Source organism: Apteryx rowi, unplaced genomic scaffold, assembly GCF_003343035.1.
Source record: "Apteryx rowi isolate R43461 unplaced genomic scaffold, aptRow1 scaffold_7, whole genome shotgun sequence".
Taxonomy (NCBI): domain Eukaryota; kingdom Metazoa; phylum Chordata; class Aves; order Apterygiformes; family Apterygidae; genus Apteryx; species Apteryx rowi.
In genome coordinates this window covers 3,171,672-3,190,926 of record NW_020450982.1, presented here as the reverse complement: position 1 = coordinate 3,190,926, position 19,255 = coordinate 3,171,672, and the positions used below count along the sequence as shown (strand labels likewise).

The window sequence follows — 19,255 nt, the reverse complement described above, 5'->3', positions numbered from 1 at the left end:
TTCTTGAATTCTTTAGTACCCTGAAACTTTGCTATGTTCCAGTGACATTTCCTAAGTGATTTTAAAAAAAAAAAAAGAATCCTTGAGAAAGATGAGGATCATCAAAATCAAAGCAATTTAGCACATCGTGACAAGAAAGATTAGCCCTGCCCAATGCTCATCTTGGTTGAAAATGATTTAAATAAAGCTATAAATCTTCTGGAAATTATGCAACATTTTGTGTCAGCTGGAAACTGCTGCCTAGATTTGTGTGTGTAAAATTCAGAAATTAAACTCACGTTACTTTGTAAGTGACCCATTTGAGACGTTCATTTCCATATGGGCAGAGCAAGGAGGAACCTCTCCTCAGATAAGCGAGTGACTTTGCCTGATGTGTGGGCTCCAGTGCAGCTTCACTGCCTTGGTGCCGTCCTGCGGCTGCGGTGCAGCATGGGCAGGTGAGGGAGGACATGCTATGGACCGTGCCAGCCTCTTACAGGCAGGATTGCTCAGTGTGGGCCTTGCTGTCCCGCTTGGCTACATACAGAGGCTGAGAAAACTCTGGTGCCACCAAGCTCCTTGGAGAGCCATGGCCAGCTTAAATTCAAGGTTGATCTGTGAACCCCTGGGATGGCACTGGCTACCCTTGCCAGGGTGAGGGCATCTGCATGAAGGGGAGGTGGGAGGAAAGCAGGGGAACATCATGGCCCCAGAGCAGCTTTCCCAGCTTCTTCTCACACCCATGCCCCACAAGCAGGGACATGCCTGGCTCGCCAGTTTGGGACTGGTAGGTGCTAACCTGTTTACTCTCCATCCCTTTGTACAGCTTGCTTGCCTGACATGGTGGACTAGACACAGCAAAGCACCCGCCATTGACCTGGAAAATTATAAGAGTGAAGCAGCACAGATCAACCCAGCCACCGGAGAGAACAACGTGGTCGAAAATGCAGAGTTGGGTGATAAAGAACAGTCAGGTAGGGTGCCTGGCAGTGAGCAAGCACACAGGCCTGCCTGGGGGTCCACAGCCATGATAGGGTCCCCCAAGTCCCTTCAAAGCCCCAGAGAGGCCATCCGTTGCATTCACGGGAGTCATGGCTTGTATTTACGGGTGTGCCAGTTGTGGAGACGAAACAAATGAATGTGTAGTGGCTCTTGGCCTTCCAAACATATCTTGGAGGATTTACCTTCATGCCCAGTCCTCTGAAAGGCTCAAAAGGGCTGCCACTCCTGAAGAGCAAAGAAAACCCACCGTTCATTGAAATCTTATTTCCTTCTTCTCCTTAAACAGGATATTTACCCATCCAAATGACCCTGGTCCATCCCTGCCCCAGTCACAATGTTATTTTAGCACTTCAAGCCTGGACAATTAATGGTATGATGGACTCCTTAGATGGGGGTCACCAGCCACCTCCAAACAGCCCCTGGCAGGATGAAGGTCTGTGCCCAGGGCCTGGACCCAGCTCCCCTCATGGGCCTGTGCGTTCCTGACGCTGCGTTGATTTGTCGCTTACAACATGATTTTTGAGGAGCTCCATAGCACAATGGCAGGGATAATGCTAACGCTCAGGCATGGCAGGCCCTGTAACCTCATCTTCCAGCACACATGAATGCCATCCATTCCTGTCGTCCAGAATGGCTAGCAATTAAAGCATTTACGCATRTACTAGAGATGCTTCCTCCTTTCCCCTGTGCTGTCCCTATTGGATTAACTCACTCACTGATGCTATAACCTGTTACATCAAAATGGCATCATGGGTCAAAAGGGAACATACTGCACTGGGAGCTCTGCTACTGACTTTTTGGATGCCCCAGGGTAAATCTACAAGCCTCTGTTTTCTCATTTACACTATGCCAAGGATCCTCTTACTTTAGGATAAAAGCCACGGTTAAGACTCAGACCCGAATTACTTAAGTAGCTGTGTGCCCAACACAGTGTATTTAAAAAGGGGGAAGACAAAGCGACAAATGAGCTTAAAGAATTGTCAGGAAGGAAAAAGAGAGCAGGAGATGCTACATCTGCAAGCTTTTTCAGAGTGGCCAGAGGTTTCTTTGGCAAAGCCACTAAAAATTTCAGCTTTTTGATTTTGAGYTTAGCTTTCCAAGGTCACAGAGCAGAAACACTCAGAAGAAGGGCAGTTACACAGGATGCATACATAGGATTTTTTTTCACTCTTTCATTTTGCTCATCAAAGGATGTCAGTAGCAATTACAGCCAAACTAAACAGAAGTGAAGCACTAAAGAAAACACTTTTTTTTTCTTTTTTTCTTTTTTTTTTTCTTTTTTTTTTTCCAACAGAGTAAGTTTGGGCTTAAGTTGAATGGAGCTGTTCAGCATTATTATTTCTTATCAACTCCTAGTTCACCTAACTAGCTCATCTTTTTATAAATTAATGTCTTGGTAATTTGGTAATTAGTAATGATGGGAAAGGAAATGCAGAACACAGCAGCTGACAGTTTAATGAGTTTGGGTTTTTTTTTTTTTTTTTTTTGGTAACACCTTTTTCAAGGCCTTATGACATTCTACCTTTCAAAGAAAGTTATATTTGGAAAGAACACCCAGTGACATCCACATAGCACTGGGCTGACAATTAAAACATATACTTCACCCCGCACAGCACGTGTAATAAATAAACCAGGYGATCTCTAAACAGACCGTCATGCTGTCAGAAATTTGTGAAAGTGGATGGAAGACTGGTCGGGGAGGAAGGAGAAACGTTCTGTTAGTTAATTAACGAATGATCCATGTCACAATCAACTGACAGTAATCAGGCTGCGCTGTAGATGATCCAGGCAGCGCTTTGCTTCTCCCTTCCCTCCTCTCCTCTCCTCTCCTCTCCTCTCCTCTCCTCTCCTCTCCTCTCCTCTCCTCTCCTCTCTTCTCTCGTCCTACCTCGTCCCTCTCCCAAGCCTTGCCCTGGGAGCTTCCTCCCATCCAAGGTGCATGCCAGACCCCACTGCAGATTGTCCAATGCACCTCCAAATTGGAGGAGCGTGGGAGGAATCACCAGCTGAGGGATAACACCCATTTTTCTGCCTGTCTCTTGCAGCAGCCAAGCCTCCTTGTTGGAAAATGCTCTACTTCTGGTTCTGTGGACTGTCCGCCAGCCCTGTGCCCACACTGTCCCAGGAGGAGAGAGCCGCCCTGGAAAGGAAGCTCACCAGTATTGAGGAAAAACCCCTGTGGAAGAACATTTGCAATGTTAATGCTATTCTCTTGCTGGCCATTAATGTCTTTTTGTGGGGATATTTTGGCTGAGGGTGGGGAAGCAGCACATGTCTTTTTTCCTCTCATTGCTCCTCATCTTCTCCCAGCTGGTGCCATCAGATGACAGAGATACTCGTAATGGTCCTCGGACTGGGCCTTGGCGCAGCCCTTCCCCAGAGGCACTGCTTGCTGGCAATGACTGTGGGGTTTGGTTTCTCCATAATTAAGATGAGGTATGACCAAGACTCAAGCCTGGTCACATCTAGGGTTCAGGGGATATGTGGGACAGCATGTGGGTCAATCAGGAGACCTGGGGTCAATTTTAAAGGCTCGGAGCCAAGTCCGGCAGAGAGCTCGGCTGCAGCACCTCCAGGGGCCTCCCGCCTCACGTGTACCAGCTCCGGGTTGACTTTGCACCACTGGACTCAGAGGAATGACTGCTGGTTTACTCTGGTCTGGGGAAGGAGACTTAAATGCTATATGTGTTGAATTTACATGGCTAAAATTTGGGTGTGGTTACGCTGGATCAGCTAACCCCAGGGACAGCCCTGGCTCTCGCGCTTCCCAGCCAGAGCCGTGGGTGACACCAGCCGGCTGCCGCTGCCCGAGAACCTGCGTTAGCCAGCCCCCAACAGCAAGGGAGAAGGGGGCTTCACCTGCCCAGATCTCCCCCGTCTCTGTCACGTAACAGTGTGTCTTCCTTACAACAACGTGATCCTATTTATTCATCGGACCAATCCTGCCCCTTAACAGCATTACCAGCAATAAAAGTGCCTTAGTAACAAAGCCAATTTTGACTTCAGGTTATTGTGGTTATATATCCTGTGCTGATGCACAAAGGTCTCAGTGGGATCACGTTGTCCTGGCAGTGGAAGGAAAATAAATGCCTCTCCTTGGTCCAGGTTGCCCTGGCGTCTGACCCATCCTGGTAGTGTCATGAAATGTAGCATGGCCATAACCTTTCAAATCTCCTCCAGACGACAAGGTGACAGTCCCCACTATAAATATCTTTGCCAGGTGTTTAGGAAGCTCATCCAGAGAATGTTAAAAATGCCTGCAAGGAGTCTGAGTCTCTGCTCCAGCATCCTAGGGACACATCCAAGCCACCAGGCTTGGCCTGTGCTGGGAAGCGAGGGTATCCAGCAAAGCACAGCACCATGAAGATGAAGAAAATTAGTCATGATCCAGCAAAGAGAGGAGGCAAAGGACTCTGTGCCTGCCTGGAAAAGGGAGCCCTGGGGGTCTGGTTTCCTAATTCTGGATGGAGGAGCCTGAATTAGCCATGGCAGGACGGGTGCAAAGAAAAGCGAAACAATAATTTGTGCCCTGTGTGCACAAGGCTGCACAGACGTCGCCCCAGCTGGCCGGGTGCTCCCTGCCGGCAGCCGAAACGGCCACCTCCCCGCACCGAGCTGCGTGATTGCCCGCCTCCCCCGCTGCTCCCAGTGCCACCGCTGGAGCCGAGGGCTCTTTTCTGCGTCTTTTTATAGCCAGAGGATTTTGTTATAGTTGTTGTTTTTAAGCTTCAAGGCCAGGTTTGTGCACGACGAAGCTTATGCTGCTTTTCAGTGCGGCATCCTGCAAGCAGCGCGATAGCGGCCGGCCCGTGGCCGGTGCGCGGCCAGCTGGTCCCCGGGGCGGCCAAGCTTATTGCAGAGAGGCGCTTGGGGCTGCGCTTTTCACATTGAAATGAGCCGGGCTTTGGGCTCAGCTGGCGATGCCGGCCGGACTGCCCCAGCCCGGCTTCACCACCCCCGGCACGGCACGGAGCGCAGCACGCCTTGCTAGGCCTAGCCTGGCCCTTTGATTTCCTTCTCTTTTTGTTTAAAAGCATGGGCATGCGAGGCCTTGGCCCGGGACATCAGTCCACAGGGCTGTTTGCAGCTCCACGGACGCCAGCTCTGCGCAGCGCTTGCGGYGAGGGCTGCACAAGGGGCTCAGCACCGCTCTGCAGCCCCCGCCACGGGCTGGGACGCAGCGATGCGGGGGGCTGTGCTGGCCCAGATCAATACAAACGCTTGCTTTTTCTAAGAGGAAAAAGTAAACTGCCTTTAAACAAGGGAAATCTCAGCCCCTCTAGCCAGAGGAGGTCACCCGTCCGTCCCGGTGGGAACAGGCACCCGCCGCAAAGCTCGCTCCCTGGCACGGCCACTGTGCAACTGCGAGCAGGTGGTGCCCGAATCAGAGGGTGCCTCAAAACATTTAGAGGTAATCAAGTTACCAGCTGTGATTAATAGCTGGTAAATGTCTAATAATAGCGGACGCATTTCTAATGCATTTAGAAATACCACGGCTCCTGCCTCCCTGCCTAGAGCGCGGAGGCACTGAGTGCTTCTGAGACGCAGCGCCCCTCAGCAGCACTTAGCTCAATGGCTCTGCTGGGTTTTTTTGGACCGCACACCCGCTAATGCCATGGGAAAAGCAACACAGAGTGAGTTGAGGGATAACGAGGCAGTTTTCACACATTTGAGATGATTGTTTTTTCAGTAAGAAAATTTCAATTTTGCGATGAATGGAACTGAAGTTTCACTCTTTTTTTTAAAAAAAAAAAACAGTACAAAACACTTCTGATCTTTGGACGTATGATCTTGACCTCTTCCCCTCCCCTTCTCACCCCATGGACCCTGGAAGACTGTTTCCTTTAAATGAAACTATGCGTTTTGGGAGATGTGACTTCATCCCTGAGCTTGGCCCACAGAAGGGATGGAGACACTGGAATTGCCAGCTGCAGCCAGCTGTGTACCCCACAGGAGAAATTGATTTCCTTGGTAAATGTATTTGACTTACTACTGTATTTTTAACCACTAAAGCAAAACAAAAGAAAAAAGCATATGAGGGTGGGAGGGAACTGAAATGTTTTGCAGAAATAAACCAGTCAGCTCAAAACATCTCGACCTTCCCTTGTGTTTTCTGGGAAAATACCATATTTAACCAAAAAAATTAAAACCAAAATGAGAAATTACATTTTGCTTCCTGGCTGAAGATGAGGTTGGGGGGGGGGATAGTTTAGAAGAATCAAAACTCCCCAAGCGCTTCTCAGGCCTAGGCTTTGTGGCTAAGAGAGCACCTTTGGGAAGCAGGCGCTCGGGTCAGCGGGACAGGACGGTCCTAAATCAGGGTCCTTTGGGAAGCGCGCTACTGCCAGGAAAGGGACCGGCGCCGGCGCCAGCCCCACCGCACCGCGCACACCGCCTTGCGCTCCTTCCCGTTCCCGTTATCCCGCCTCTTGCTCCGTCTGCTCCCTCCGTCTCGCCTCTCGCCCTCCTTCCTGTTAGCGACCCCGACCTGCAGCCCAGGACAGCAGAGGCGCTTTTTAAAGCTGGGACAGCTGCGGCAGGCTCCGGAGGAACCTTTCCGGAGCTAGATGAGGTGGGAGCAGCGCAGACCCCAAGCAAAGGCTGGTGTCAAACGCCGTGTGCCGCTGCCGCCGCCGCCGCCGCTGCAGCCCGACCTGCTTTGCCTCGGGACCAAGCTCCCCGGTGGCACCAGTCAGCCCACACGCTCCTGGGGGCGGAGGGACAGAGGGAATTAGGATTATCTGCGAGTCCAGCCCGCTGCAGCCCCCAAACAAGGTAGGAGCAGACAAATTAACAAGGTCCAGACGACTTTGCACCAATGACGCAGGGAAACGTACGTGGAAAGTCAGCGCTGAGCAGAGCCGGAGCTCCAGCCACGGCAGCGGCACCGAGCACCCGCGCCAGCTCGCTCCGCGCCGGCCCTTCTCAGGGAGCATCCTCGCTCTTCACGGCTTGTGATAAATTGCAATATCCTCACAAGAACACATCGCTTTCAGAACTGTAACCAATATACAAGTCCATTGGCAGCAGCTGTTATTAATGATGCCAATACATATTTTCTTATTAATCTTCCATACTAGGCTTGTGTCTATCTGCAAATGATTATCATTCATTTTCCTGACAAATCTATCAAGATCATTTATTACTGTTCAGCAAAGGATCTTCTTTTAAACAAAGATTAATAACATTGCATTTTATCCGGCTGGCTGAGCCAAAGGAAATGAAATTAACAATGAACCCTACAAACATGTCATCACTTTAATTTACCGGAAAATATTTTAAAATGTTATTTAAAAAAATAAACGCTATGGTGGGCACAGTTTATTACAAAAGGAAGAAACGAGACTCCATACATTTTAGCATGGCAGAGAGCGAGTTAGCAACCAGGGCAACATCTTTTCTCTGGTCTTTGCGCTCATTTTCTGGGACAAAGCTGGAGCTGCATTCACAGCCTGCTTATCAGCGCGGACCAGACAGACTGCCACCATCCCAAGTGACCTCTTGGGAGTCACCAGCTCCTGGTTAAAGAGGTTAAAAGTTGTTTACCACCTGAGGTCACAAGCTCTCACCCTTGCAGGGAGTACTGACCTCCCTGTATTCCTACAGAGGAAAACGTCACCAAGGTAAAACTCATGGAGATCTGAAGAAGAAGGTGGGATATGTTGGGTTTGGTAAGAAGCCCTGGCTGACAGACTCCTGGTGCCCTTCTCCACCTGGGATGTCTATTAGGAAAAGAAATAAAACCAGCAGCTTTGCATGGTTTAGTTTCCTTTCTTCTGCTCTCTCTCTTCTTGCTTTCCCTTCCCTTCGAGAAAAAAAAATAAAAAAAAATAGAAAACAACCGATCAGAACCTCCCTCCTGCTTTTACTGCAAATAATAATGCAAAAAACTAGTATTAACTTTGCTATTGCTTTGGTCTGTTCATACACATGGACTTAAATCTTGAGCCCGGTTTTGCTGCCGGCACCCCTGCACTGTACTGCCACAGAGATGTTGCCCATTTGCCAGGCTCTGCCCGGGCTGGGACACTGCAGGCCGTGGGAACCCCTCATTCCCCTCCACCTTCCTCTGTGTGGAAGTTTTTCTCCCTAACACTGCAGCTCACTTATCCATTTTTCAGTGTCCAGTGCTTCCAACACCAGCATAATTTGTTTTGTAAATGCTTGCATGTATCAGAAATCTCATTGCATCCTTGGAAACAGCTCTAAATCCTTAGTCATGGTAAAGAGCCCCCCCCCTTTAATCATCCTCCCCAGGACTCTCAGTTAAAATCAAAGTGTTTATCACTGCCCAGATTTCCCTTTTTCTCCTTTTCCTTGGTGGAGTGGGGGGGAAGGTTGCGTAAAACAATTTTGAATTATGTACTCAAAGCGTTTCTCCTACAGATAATAAAGCCAGCTTCCTACCTTCAGTGGTTTCATCTTATTTTATGCAGACACCAGGTTAGGAGCACTGGTCTAAACCCCATACAAGAGAAAATTGCCCTGCTAACCTCAAGCTGCAGCAGTTACGAAACGCTGACATACCAGCAAGAGGATTTCAGAGCGTGCACCTGGTATCTCCGAGGAGCAGCAGAACACACCCTCGTGAAACCAGCTGGCGTTTAGCTCTACATTTTATCTCTACAAAACAAAGTCTTCTGGATTTCTTTTTTTAATTTATAAATGCCATCAATATAGCATAGGTCTTCAAAAATCTATAACAAACACAAAAAGCCTGAATATACCCCAAAGCAGGGTTTGGCATGTCTGCAGATAAAAAGGTAATGAGTTAAGAAGAGAAGCAAGCTGGTTCTCTTTTGAAGCTGTAACTGTAGCTCTTGTTAATTTGGGGACACTACACAGTTTTCATAAGCGGCAAGAGTTTAGGTTGCATGTGTCCAGGCATGCAGTTCAGCCGGGCCAGGCTCTGAGCTTCTAAGAAGTTTAACCTATTACTATTTGCCTTAGTTTTTACAGGTAGGATTTGGGATCTTTGGCTGAGCGATAACCACAATGCATGTGACAGAACATCCCTGCTTATTTCTTTATCAGTCTGACAGCTTAGCTGTGTTTCTTTTAGCACAATTGTCAATTCTGGCATAAAGACTGCAAGCCGAGAAGAAAGCAGAGTTTCTGGATAAGTTGTTCCAGAAGTTAAATACTTGTTACATTAAAAAAATTACAAGTTGCACCCTATTTCTACTGTGACTCCATCTCTCTCCAGCTTTCCACTTCTGGGTTTCATCAAGCCTCTTCTGTTATATTGAACAGTTGTCTGTTACGAACTTACACAATGTAAGTAAAAAATCATAGGCAGTGCGTGCAGAGGAACAGGGCTTTATAATCACGGAGAGGCAAAAAAGGGGCTGAAGTCAAAAGGAAGTGGCAAAGGACAAAATGTAGCAGATCTGAATAACCAATGCAAGTCTCTCGTCTCAGATTTAATGGGGTACATTATCTTCCCCATTTAGGACCAATGAAGGGTAATGTGGTAGTGGCCATTCAACCTCAGTGAATCCCAAATGTCTGGCATGAAAAATTTTTAGTTCATTTGCCTTGTGCAATATATAAAGGTAAGAAGAGATGTACAAGGTGTTGTGAAGGTGACACAGGGAGCAATAGATAAAAGCAATTCTTTGTCGCAGATAAAATGTTGATGTCACAACAATTTGAGGTTTTTGTGTAACTGTCCCTGAAGCAGGTGAACATGAGTGAATAAGCCAATTGCCCACTCGCTGCCCCAAAAGAGTGTTGCTGCAAAGGTGCCGAAGGCGTCCTCCCAGGCTGTGACAGGCTGCAAGGAAATGTCACTGCCTGTTTTTCAGAAGAGTTCAAAAACACAACTTCCTCATCACGCAAACATATTTTTCTCCCCACTAGAGACGGCCAATCTGCTGGGAACACCAAAATAACGATGTTGTTGTTGGAAAAACACTCAGGCAGGAGTCTTTATCAGTGTTGGACATCGTTGCTCTGAATTCGACCGTGCTTCTCCTTCCAGCTGCCGTCTGTGGTCAGGCTCAGCTGTCGTGCCCCAACCCACTGCCCACAGGGCAGACCTTCACAGCTGTCTCACAGAAAAGCATACATCACCATAAAGCTCTTGCAGGAGCGTGTGGCAACGAGCCAGCAGGCTCCACAGCTTCAGGAGTCTTGGCACTGTCTTGTAGGAGTCCTCAGAGCGAAGGCTGTGAGGTGGTTAACATCCACAAAGTTGAAAGTGGCTGGTGGGGAGCAGCATCCATCTCCGCTACTGAAGCCAAACCACGGTGCAGAAGGGATTCGTGTTCTCTGCCTCAGAAGGACAGATCATCAGCTCAGCACATTTCATCCGAAACACTCGCTAGATGAAACGTATGAATCATGACAGCAGCAAGGACAAGCACACAACTCTGCCTTTTCCCAGGTGTACCCCAACCCACAAAGTCACATATCTTCTCAGCCTTCTCCTGGCCCAATGAGCCTTGAAACTCCTCCAGAAGAGATGAAGAATGCTTCTGTCCCAAAACAGCTCCTCACTCCAGGAACTGTCTGTTACAGATGTAAAGCTCTTCAAGTGAGCAGGGCAGTCTCTGGATGTCCAATGACTCTTTACTTCCTGACCAGAATTCACATATAATGCCTGAAGTAGTCTTCCTTCCTTCCTTCCCCTTGTCTCAAACGCAATATCCAGCACCTCTGCTTATCTATTTATCTCCATCACAGCCATTTGTACATGGGATGGTGTTATTTCAGCAGGTGCCATCTGGTCAAAGGCTGACACCAAGGTATCAGTGGATCTCTTGTGCCATTCAAGCACAGCCCAAGATTTCATAAGCAAAAACCAAAATATCATGCTGTGCAATATTACAGATAAGCTGTCCAAGCAAGACCAGATGGCACCACCATGCCAAGGACAACAAGCAGAGATATTAAGATGTCAGCGTATGAACCAAGTCAGCCTGAGCTGCTGAATTTGTGCCATTTCTGAACACTTTTCCCTGAAATGAGAAGCAAGCTGTCCCATAATACACTGCAGAAATATTCCTGAAGAGTGCACTTCCGCAAAGCTCTGCGAACCCCAGGATGTTCCCCCAAGGCATCCTAGTGCCACACAAGGAGGAGCGTGCGTAAGTGTACTTAATAGTATATAAGTGTATGCAAAACATAACAGCAGCTTTGCTTGCAGTACTCAATTATTGCTCTATGGTGCTGTCTTGCTGTTGACTAACATGGGAGTGGGTTAACAGCACTCAAGATACAGCACTGTGGATAGACACCATTAGGGACCGATTTCTCTGGCCACTTTCTGGTTTAGTCTAAGAAAGCGGTCTCTTTTTTTTGAGCGGGAGGGAAGAAGGCATCACAGTAACCATTATTAAAAAAAACATAACTTTTGTTACATTTGTTCGAAACAGAAATGTTGTTCAAAACATTCAGCTGTGACTCGCTACTGTAGCTTCCACAAAAGAAGCATTCAATTTAATATGTGAGACTCATAACCAACTCACACAGTGCAATAGTTCACATCAGTCTGAAGAAAAAAAAATTCTGCTGGAAGCACAGGCAAGTAGCAGTGTCAATTTTTCATTAACCTACAGCCACTGTCTCTATAGACTTACAGCTATAAGTAAGATTACTGTTATAATTTCCTCTGGTCCCTAAGGGGAGGGGAAAAAAAACTTCACAAAACTTTTAAGGTCATTAAAAAAAAACCAACCTTAAATTGGAGGTAGTTTCAGTTTACTTTCATATTTCAAAATCAAATCTTAGCTTCAGCCTCACATCAAAGCAGAAATGTCAGTTGCTTTGTTTCTACATCTTCCATGAAAGAAGTTCCAGCTTATACAAGAGCTGAATGCCAAGTAAATAGATTTTCCCAGGGAACAAAGGCAGCTTTTTTGTTTGCTTTAAACATATGTAAATAGAGTCCCAGGAGTTGATCTGCCTGTCACTTCAACCAGGTTTACACTCGTGTCACTCCAGCTGGTTATTTCTGACCAGCCCTGGGGTACATTAGGTCAGAAYTGCAAACCTTTCCCTCCCCTCTCCTCCAAGCACTCATTTCAAGCAGCCACTTGAGCCCTTTCCCTCCAGCCTCACGCCTCAGCAAGGGGAAACAGTTGTTTCGCTAGTGAGTTGTTTTTTTTTTTTAATAGCTCTAGTTACAAAATCACAGAAATACTTTGGTCCTCTTTGTCATAGTCAGCTTTCAGCGGATAAGATCAGTATCTGGCAATATGACCACTATCAATAAACAGTCATGGGCTGTGTTCCCACAAACTGGCAGTATATTAAAAATTGAAGGCACCTATTGGTTCATGGTCAAGATTATGGGGTGCAGGGAGGGAACAGGAATGGATTGATCAGATAACAAAAAAGCCATTTTTCTTAACAGGAGGGCACCATCAGGCTCATGATGATGAAGGATTACTCCCTCCTCAGTACCAGGCATGTAAACGGGGAGAGTTATTTTTCACAAAGCCAGAAGACAACAAAGAAGAGTACAATTCTTTCGCACTCACATCTCCCGTAACTCACGTTTTTGTATTTTAAAAAAGTGGATCAGTGCAAAATTAAGAGCATTTACAATGCCTGTCATCTCCAAATCATCTGGGTTATATCTCAATCTCCAGCACTCRCTTTGGGTGTAAGGCTGGGTAGCACTGAGGGATGCATCATTTTATAGGTTATGCAGAAGCCACAATTAAAGAAAATCCTCAAGTACACAAAAAGCCTTAATTTTGACTGGCCAACTTAGCATAACTTATTGATAATTCAAATCACTCTAGTACTATTCACTGTTTTCTTCTCCCTGCTTATTTCATCTCCTGACAAGTTTACAAAGAAAAGAATGGAGCTGAGCTTAGCTGCATTACATCCAATATGCTGCCTACGCAAACGCCAGAGAAGCTAAATGAACCCCAGAACATATGGCACTCTGCTGACAGAGCTCAGAAACTGGTTCTGCATGAGCAACAAGGAACATCTTGAAACGCACAAGACATATGTGTTTTAGGAAGAAGATTGAAGTGTTTCATAATAAAACAGGACAAAGTGAAATACAAGTGCTGTATAAAATTTTAATTAAAAACTGGTTTTACCCCTCAACGTGAATATACAATATGTTTCACAGATGGATTTCATATTTAAGTATTATCCAAACCAAAAACGTAAATGAGACAAATAAAGCTTTCAAAAATGGCACAGTGGCTAAAATGTATGTAAACACTAGATGACTGTGGTGAAAACAAGGCAGGCAGGGAAAGCAACCTCTTAGCAATTGTTTACTACTGGGGTACTGAATGAAACAGTTCATACAACTATCATYTTTATAATTACACAATTAGCTCAACATCCAAAACTTCAAGTCAGTGTAACAATACAAATATAAGCATTAGAATTCACCACAGTTCAGTAACGTAAATGGTGCTTTTGTTACTTAAACACATATTTATAAGTTTCACTGATAGTTTTATACACCCACAATTCATGGTATGTAAATGCATAAAACATGGAAAGCCATGCACTGAACTGCTCACAAAATCTACTCCTGCTCTCCACCTCTCACCCCACTTCATATAAAGCAATCTCCGCTCAGTGGTATCAGTTCTAYAGGGTTACACAAATGTCTGACCACAGGAAAAAAAAAATTGTGCTATATTCTTAGGATCAGTAAATTCTGATGAACTAAAAGGGACCTTGTTTTGCAACAGCGAACTCCTTCACTTGAAGAGGAGAGAAGGCTCAGATCACCACATCTCAGAGAGCTCTCTGCAGAGTCAAAAGCAATCACGCAGAACCAAGTGGAAATACACAAGGAGGCAAAGCACAATCTCCACATTGATCAAGCAAACAGAAGGATTGCAATTCCTCCCTGTTGTCATCCAGACAAATTATCACTGCACTTGAGAGAATTTTTCTCTCAAGACAAACACAGGAAACAAACTGCACATCTTTGGTCAAATGGGTGAAATCAAGCCAACATCATTAACGAAAGCAGCTATAGCTTCACCTTTAAGAGTTTTGATTGAAGATGTTTTGAATTCCGTGGACAAAGTAGTAGAAACCAGTGCAATGAGGTTTCTGTTCAATATTCCATTGCATAAAAGAAACTGGAATTATTAAACATTCTTGATCACTTCCCACAACACCAGTTTGTTTATGGAAACTCAAAAGAACCAGGGAAAGACCGCTGCTACCAGGGACCATCGCCTAAACCAGGCGTCACTTTTGTCAGTGAGGTAGCTCATTAAGATCATCCACAGAAGTGCTGTTCACTCTTAGCTTCAACTGGCACCAAAAAGCTGAACGGCTTTCCCTAAGTTTCATTGATTAAAAAGTTTTCCCAAATTCCTTGATTCCTAAACAAATCTCTTGAGATAGTCTCAAGCATTCTGATAATGAGCATTTTGTAACCAGGCAAGCAATTAACGTCGTGGCTGGCTTTCACATGACTCAGAGATTCCACATTACACGACATACAATTAAGCGGCCACTGCTAAAAGGCTAATTTTGTTGCATAGTTCAGTGTTTCAGAAAACAAGTGTTTAGAAATACCTTTAGAAATACCTAAGAATTAGGAAGACTGGAATAATATAATAATAGACTACACCTTGCAGGTGGACTGAAAAGGTGGAGATTCCTTCCAACTTACTTTGTCTGATAAACCTATGGCACAGCAGAAAGTTTTCCACTGTCAAGTTATTGCACGCACCACTGCACCCCCCACCCCTGGGGAGAGGACGAGAACAAATGATCTGATAGGTGTTAATAGTGCTGGTTAGTACACATCGTAGAAAGCATTAAGACATCACGATGACAAAAACAGAACTTGCATTCAAAAAAGATATCATGAGAGCAATCATTATGAATATGAAGAACCTGGATCATCCAGGAGACATAAGCTGAGCAGGATACCCATTGTAAAGATTAGCTCCTAAAAATGCAGGTAGAAAGCAGTCCCTTCTTTTTCTCAGTGGAGTCTCTTAGATTTAAGAGACTTCTGTCTTGATAACATTAAGACTTGTTTGATAGTTGCCTGATTAAAACATAATAAAACTGGGAAAATTAAAATAAAACCTTTCTAGTAACCTGGAGATGGGACTTTTCAGCCAGGCTGCCACAAAATAAAACAATTTCTCTAACAACATTCACCTCAGGATCCCAAAGCACTCTACAGTCATTTAATTAAGTTTCAGAGCACAAACTCCCCATTTAACAGCTGAGGTAACAATGACAGCGAGTTTAGCACAGACTACTTAATACTGAGCAGAGCTAAAAGTGTTATTTAAAACAAACAAAAAAAAACAAAAAAAACCCCCCACAGGTTCCCAGCCCTTATGGGCAGACTTCTTTCTCCTCTCACCATTTYTGGCAAATCCCTAAGCAATAGTAAAATTCATACATATGATACACAGTCTAGACAACAGCCCTCATCACGTTCTGAGCTGCTTTGGGGAGGGGGGGAGTTGAGGGTTCAAAGCTGATTTGGGGGTTAAACACGCCTGCATATCTTATTGCTACCTGTTCCCATTACTCTGTCCATCCCTATGCCTCTTGCCCCTGGTTGACCAGTTTAAGTTTCCCTCTTCTTAGCTGAAAACTTAGATAAGGCAAATCATTAAATAGCTTGACATTTTTTAATCTGCAATAGGTCCCAGACTGAGTGATTTCCAAATCAACTACTATTTAACAGAGGATCTGGCATGCTACTGAACACAGTTAGCTGGTTTGTGTAAAGCCATCCCAAGATCCTGAACTATAAAGTTACTTGTAGCAAAGGGGCAAGGGAGCAAATTAAAATAGGACTCTGACTTATTAAAATGAAAAAGATTAAAATACTGTTCTGAATATATTGCATACTGCAAGCAACACTGGAAGCCATAACATTTGGTGAGAACACTCATGGGTTGTAATAACTTGGGGAGAGCAGGAGGAAGAGACAGACTCTACAGAAAAACACTAATTCTCTCTTAATCTAAACCCATTATTTCTAGATTTGAGTAGGCAGCTTTCCTTTAGGAGGTAAAATGATGATGGTGGAATTATGCCATCCCACTGTCACTAACAGACCACTTTGTGGATGACAAAAGATAAGGAATGAACATAGAAAATGCTATTTAAAGCTCCACTCAGGAACCTAGAAATTTGCATTTGATAGAAGGGATTTAAATTGTATTAGAAAGCAAGGTGCACTAAACAATTACAGTTTATTACTATGTTGGTTCACTGCCTGAACCTATACTTATCACATACCGCAGTAGCAAAGGAGCAGCAGTGTTCAGTGCACTTGAGCTGTATGCATATTAATAGGAGAGCTAGCTGAGCAAACAGGGAAAGGGCCAAAAGCTTTTAAAAACCAAGTGGCTTGCAGATTTTGTGGACAGATTGGTGTAATTTGGGTCTTAAGTCACATTTCATAGAAAAGTTTTCCATTAACCAAAATGGATTCCCAGCACAGTGCTTGGAAGAGAACACGCTTTTCTCTGTCACAGCATATAAGCTGTGGAATGACTCTGACCCAAGACAGAAACACATATTCTGCAGCAGCTGATTCAGAAAGACTTTATACACACCATCTCCCTTAGCAGTCAGATCATGGCCAAAGACACTTATAGTCTATCTGCTTCATTTGTTGTTATGCTGCATATGAAGGCTACAGAGTGCGAATATTCATACCAGTCAAAAAGGTATGACACTTTCTTTTTTTCCCATTGAGTCCCCATATGAAATACAGATTAAAAGACCCTTTGATGTAAAAAACAAAGGTTTCCATATTTACCATATCCTTCCCATCTTTAGTTAGGGGAACAGAATGAAACATACCCCAGCCATTCCTCTGGACCCTCCGAAGTTTACCCTGTTTTTTCACAGTGGCCTCCAACCTTCTTCGTCCCCTCCTTGTTTCTTGATTTCTTGACAACCCGTGTCCTTGGTCATCCATACAAAGAGATTGAGCATTCAGGCCTTCCTAAACACTGAACTAACTGGGACAGAAATCTGCAATACTGGAGTGCCACGRAGGGGTAAGCAAAACAGTACTTCTATGTGGCAGACTGAGATTCGGCCAAAGGGGAGCAGCCAACCTTCTGACTACACTAACTTTTACCAAACTATGACACTAAGGAGGCCAAATACAGAGAATATTAAATGAAGACTATAGGATGCCGTGAGAAGAACAGGAAATCTTGAAGGCTCCAACACATATGGGAAAACCACAGCAACTTTCAGATTTCAGTAGATTAATTTTAAACCAAAAGCTTGGAAAGAGTCTCTCAGAATGCGCTCTGCTTATTCAGGGCCTGTCTGCGTATGCCTATATTCCTTAGCAGCAAGAAGAAAGAAACTATTCCTTTATGGACTAATACAGGATCACAGGAAGAGGGTAATGGATGAATACCAGATACTGGTGCTACAACGCTCTATGGCCACCATCCTTCCGTGACACAGCTTGGACAAGTTTTACTTTTCACTTCTGGAAAAAAAAAAAAAAAGTGTACTACTTCTCAATAGAGTGACTCAACACTTATCTATACCATAAGACTGAACAACTAACGCCCTTTGAAAGCACTAATGGGCTAAATGGCATCAGGGACAGGAAGTTATCAGTGTTAATCCGCTTCAACTGGTTTAACTGTTACAAGGAATAGAAATGTCTATATGCAAGACACTTCCTCCGAGAGTCCCCTTTCCTGAAACAGAAGGACACAGCCTTTCAACGTGCTTTCCCACTAGCATAATTGCTCACCAACTGCTTTCGCAAATCAATTATGTTGTCTCAGCGTTAAAGGATGGAAGGCAGAGTAGACCAACTTTTTGTTTATCTAGGCATGCTGGCAGGTTACAGTCATATGTTCTGCCATCTGTACTGCTAGCTTTATCCTTTATCCAATCGTAACAGGTAAAATGGCATTGGTGTAACTGAATCTGTTCTCTCAGTCACGGAAGGAGCCAGAATATGCGTTTGTTTTTTCCCCATTTTAAAAAGAAGCAGGAGATGGACACTCTTGCCCTTTTAAAACATTCAGTTTTTCAATAGATGGGCAACTTGCCCCGGTCTGTTAATGTGGGATCTGTTCAATGCAAAGCTGAAAAGGTTTCGTCTCTTGGGAAAGCATCGAACTGCTGATGAACATTTGGTGGCCTTTAGCAAAAAGGATGCAATTTCTGCCAACAGGATCCCAGCAGGCTAGTAAGGATAGGCTCCAAATTAGGTGGGATTGTGATGCCGGGACTTCAGAAGGCCTGAACTGGGTATATGAGCTTGCTGACTAGATCCAGGCCTACCCCCTCCTCGGCCTTTTCTTACTTGTAGTTTTTAAATTACAAGTATGTTGGCAAATGTCATGGCTGCATTCAAGAGAACCTAGAAACTTTCAAATGCACAGGGTATGTGAAGAAGAACTTTCTTCTGATAAAAAGACTGCTAGGTTGGGCAGGTTTCTTTTAAAATTTGATTATATTAGAAAATTTGCTACTAAAGGTGCTTGAAAATGCTTTGAAAGTATGTCTATAGGTCAGTATGAGTTTTTTCCTTCTGCCTTTCTCAACGAAACACAATCCAAAGGCAATTTTCTAAAAAACAATTCCCTCTTTCCCAAAGCAGACGCTTTTGTATCAACACACACATTCACCCTTCCCCTTTAGACTGCCTCTCTGAACAGTAAGACATATTACTTTTTCAACCAATTCTATTTATGTTACTAAATAGTTATAATGATTTTTTAAAAAGTTGGCTGCAGCTGAAACCTGACTTGAAGTCAGACAAGAATGTCCAGCAGACCTATTAGTCTTCAAATGACTATCTTCTGATAGCCTGAAAGGAGCAACRTAGCTTGATTAACTAGGAAGAGGCTTAGTTTTGTTTGTTTTTAATAGTTCCCCATTTGGCAACCCCATTGCTCAGCAACCCTGCCCAAACATAACTACATCTTAAAAATAGAGTACAAATATTTGTTACATAAAAATAGTTTTCATTAAAAATATGAACATTGTGTACTGTGCATTTCCAAGCAAAATGCTATCAGGAGTGGGTTTTTTGGTCCGAAACAGTGCCAGAAGCTTTTCGGTACATGTTTCTGTATATTTTCTCGAGACTGTCTTCAAAGATCGCTCTGTGAGGCTTCCCTTTGTATACAGCTGCATGACTGGACCAATATTCACCATTATCCAAGTGAACAGTGGTGTTCTGCTGTACTGGTGAACTGTTAACACAAAGAAGCAAAGCAATAATCATCAAATCAAGAGAAGTAACAGGAGTCAGAGCACAAAAACAGCAGAAATCCAAAGTAAAGCTGCTAACCACAGATTA

At 44.6% G+C, this 19,255-nt stretch overlaps 2 protein-coding genes across 4 annotated transcripts in view; one reads left to right on the top strand and one right to left on the bottom strand.

Annotated features, from left to right (window-relative positions):
- SLC5A9 (solute carrier family 5 member 9) overlaps positions 1–3,235 on the top strand; it is a 25,222-nt gene extending 21,987 nt beyond the window's left edge. The window contains exons 13-14 of the mRNA XM_026086847.1: positions 806–953; positions 3,027–3,235. Coding sequence (XP_025942632.1) covers positions 806–953; positions 3,027–3,235 — 357 coding nt within the window. The remainder of the gene's footprint in view (positions 1–805; positions 954–3,026) is intronic.
- Positions 3,236–13,005: 9,770 nt separating this feature from the next.
- Positions 13,006–19,255, bottom strand: part of SPATA6 (spermatogenesis associated 6) — a 46,706-nt gene continuing 40,456 nt past the window's right edge. For all 3 annotated transcript variants that reach the window (XM_026086746.1, XM_026086745.1, XM_026086747.1), the window contains one exon: positions 13,006–19,148. In XM_026086746.1, coding sequence (XP_025942531.1) covers positions 18,968–19,148 — 181 coding nt within the window. In that variant the 3' untranslated portion in view covers positions 13,006–18,967. The remainder of the gene's footprint in view (positions 19,149–19,255) is intronic.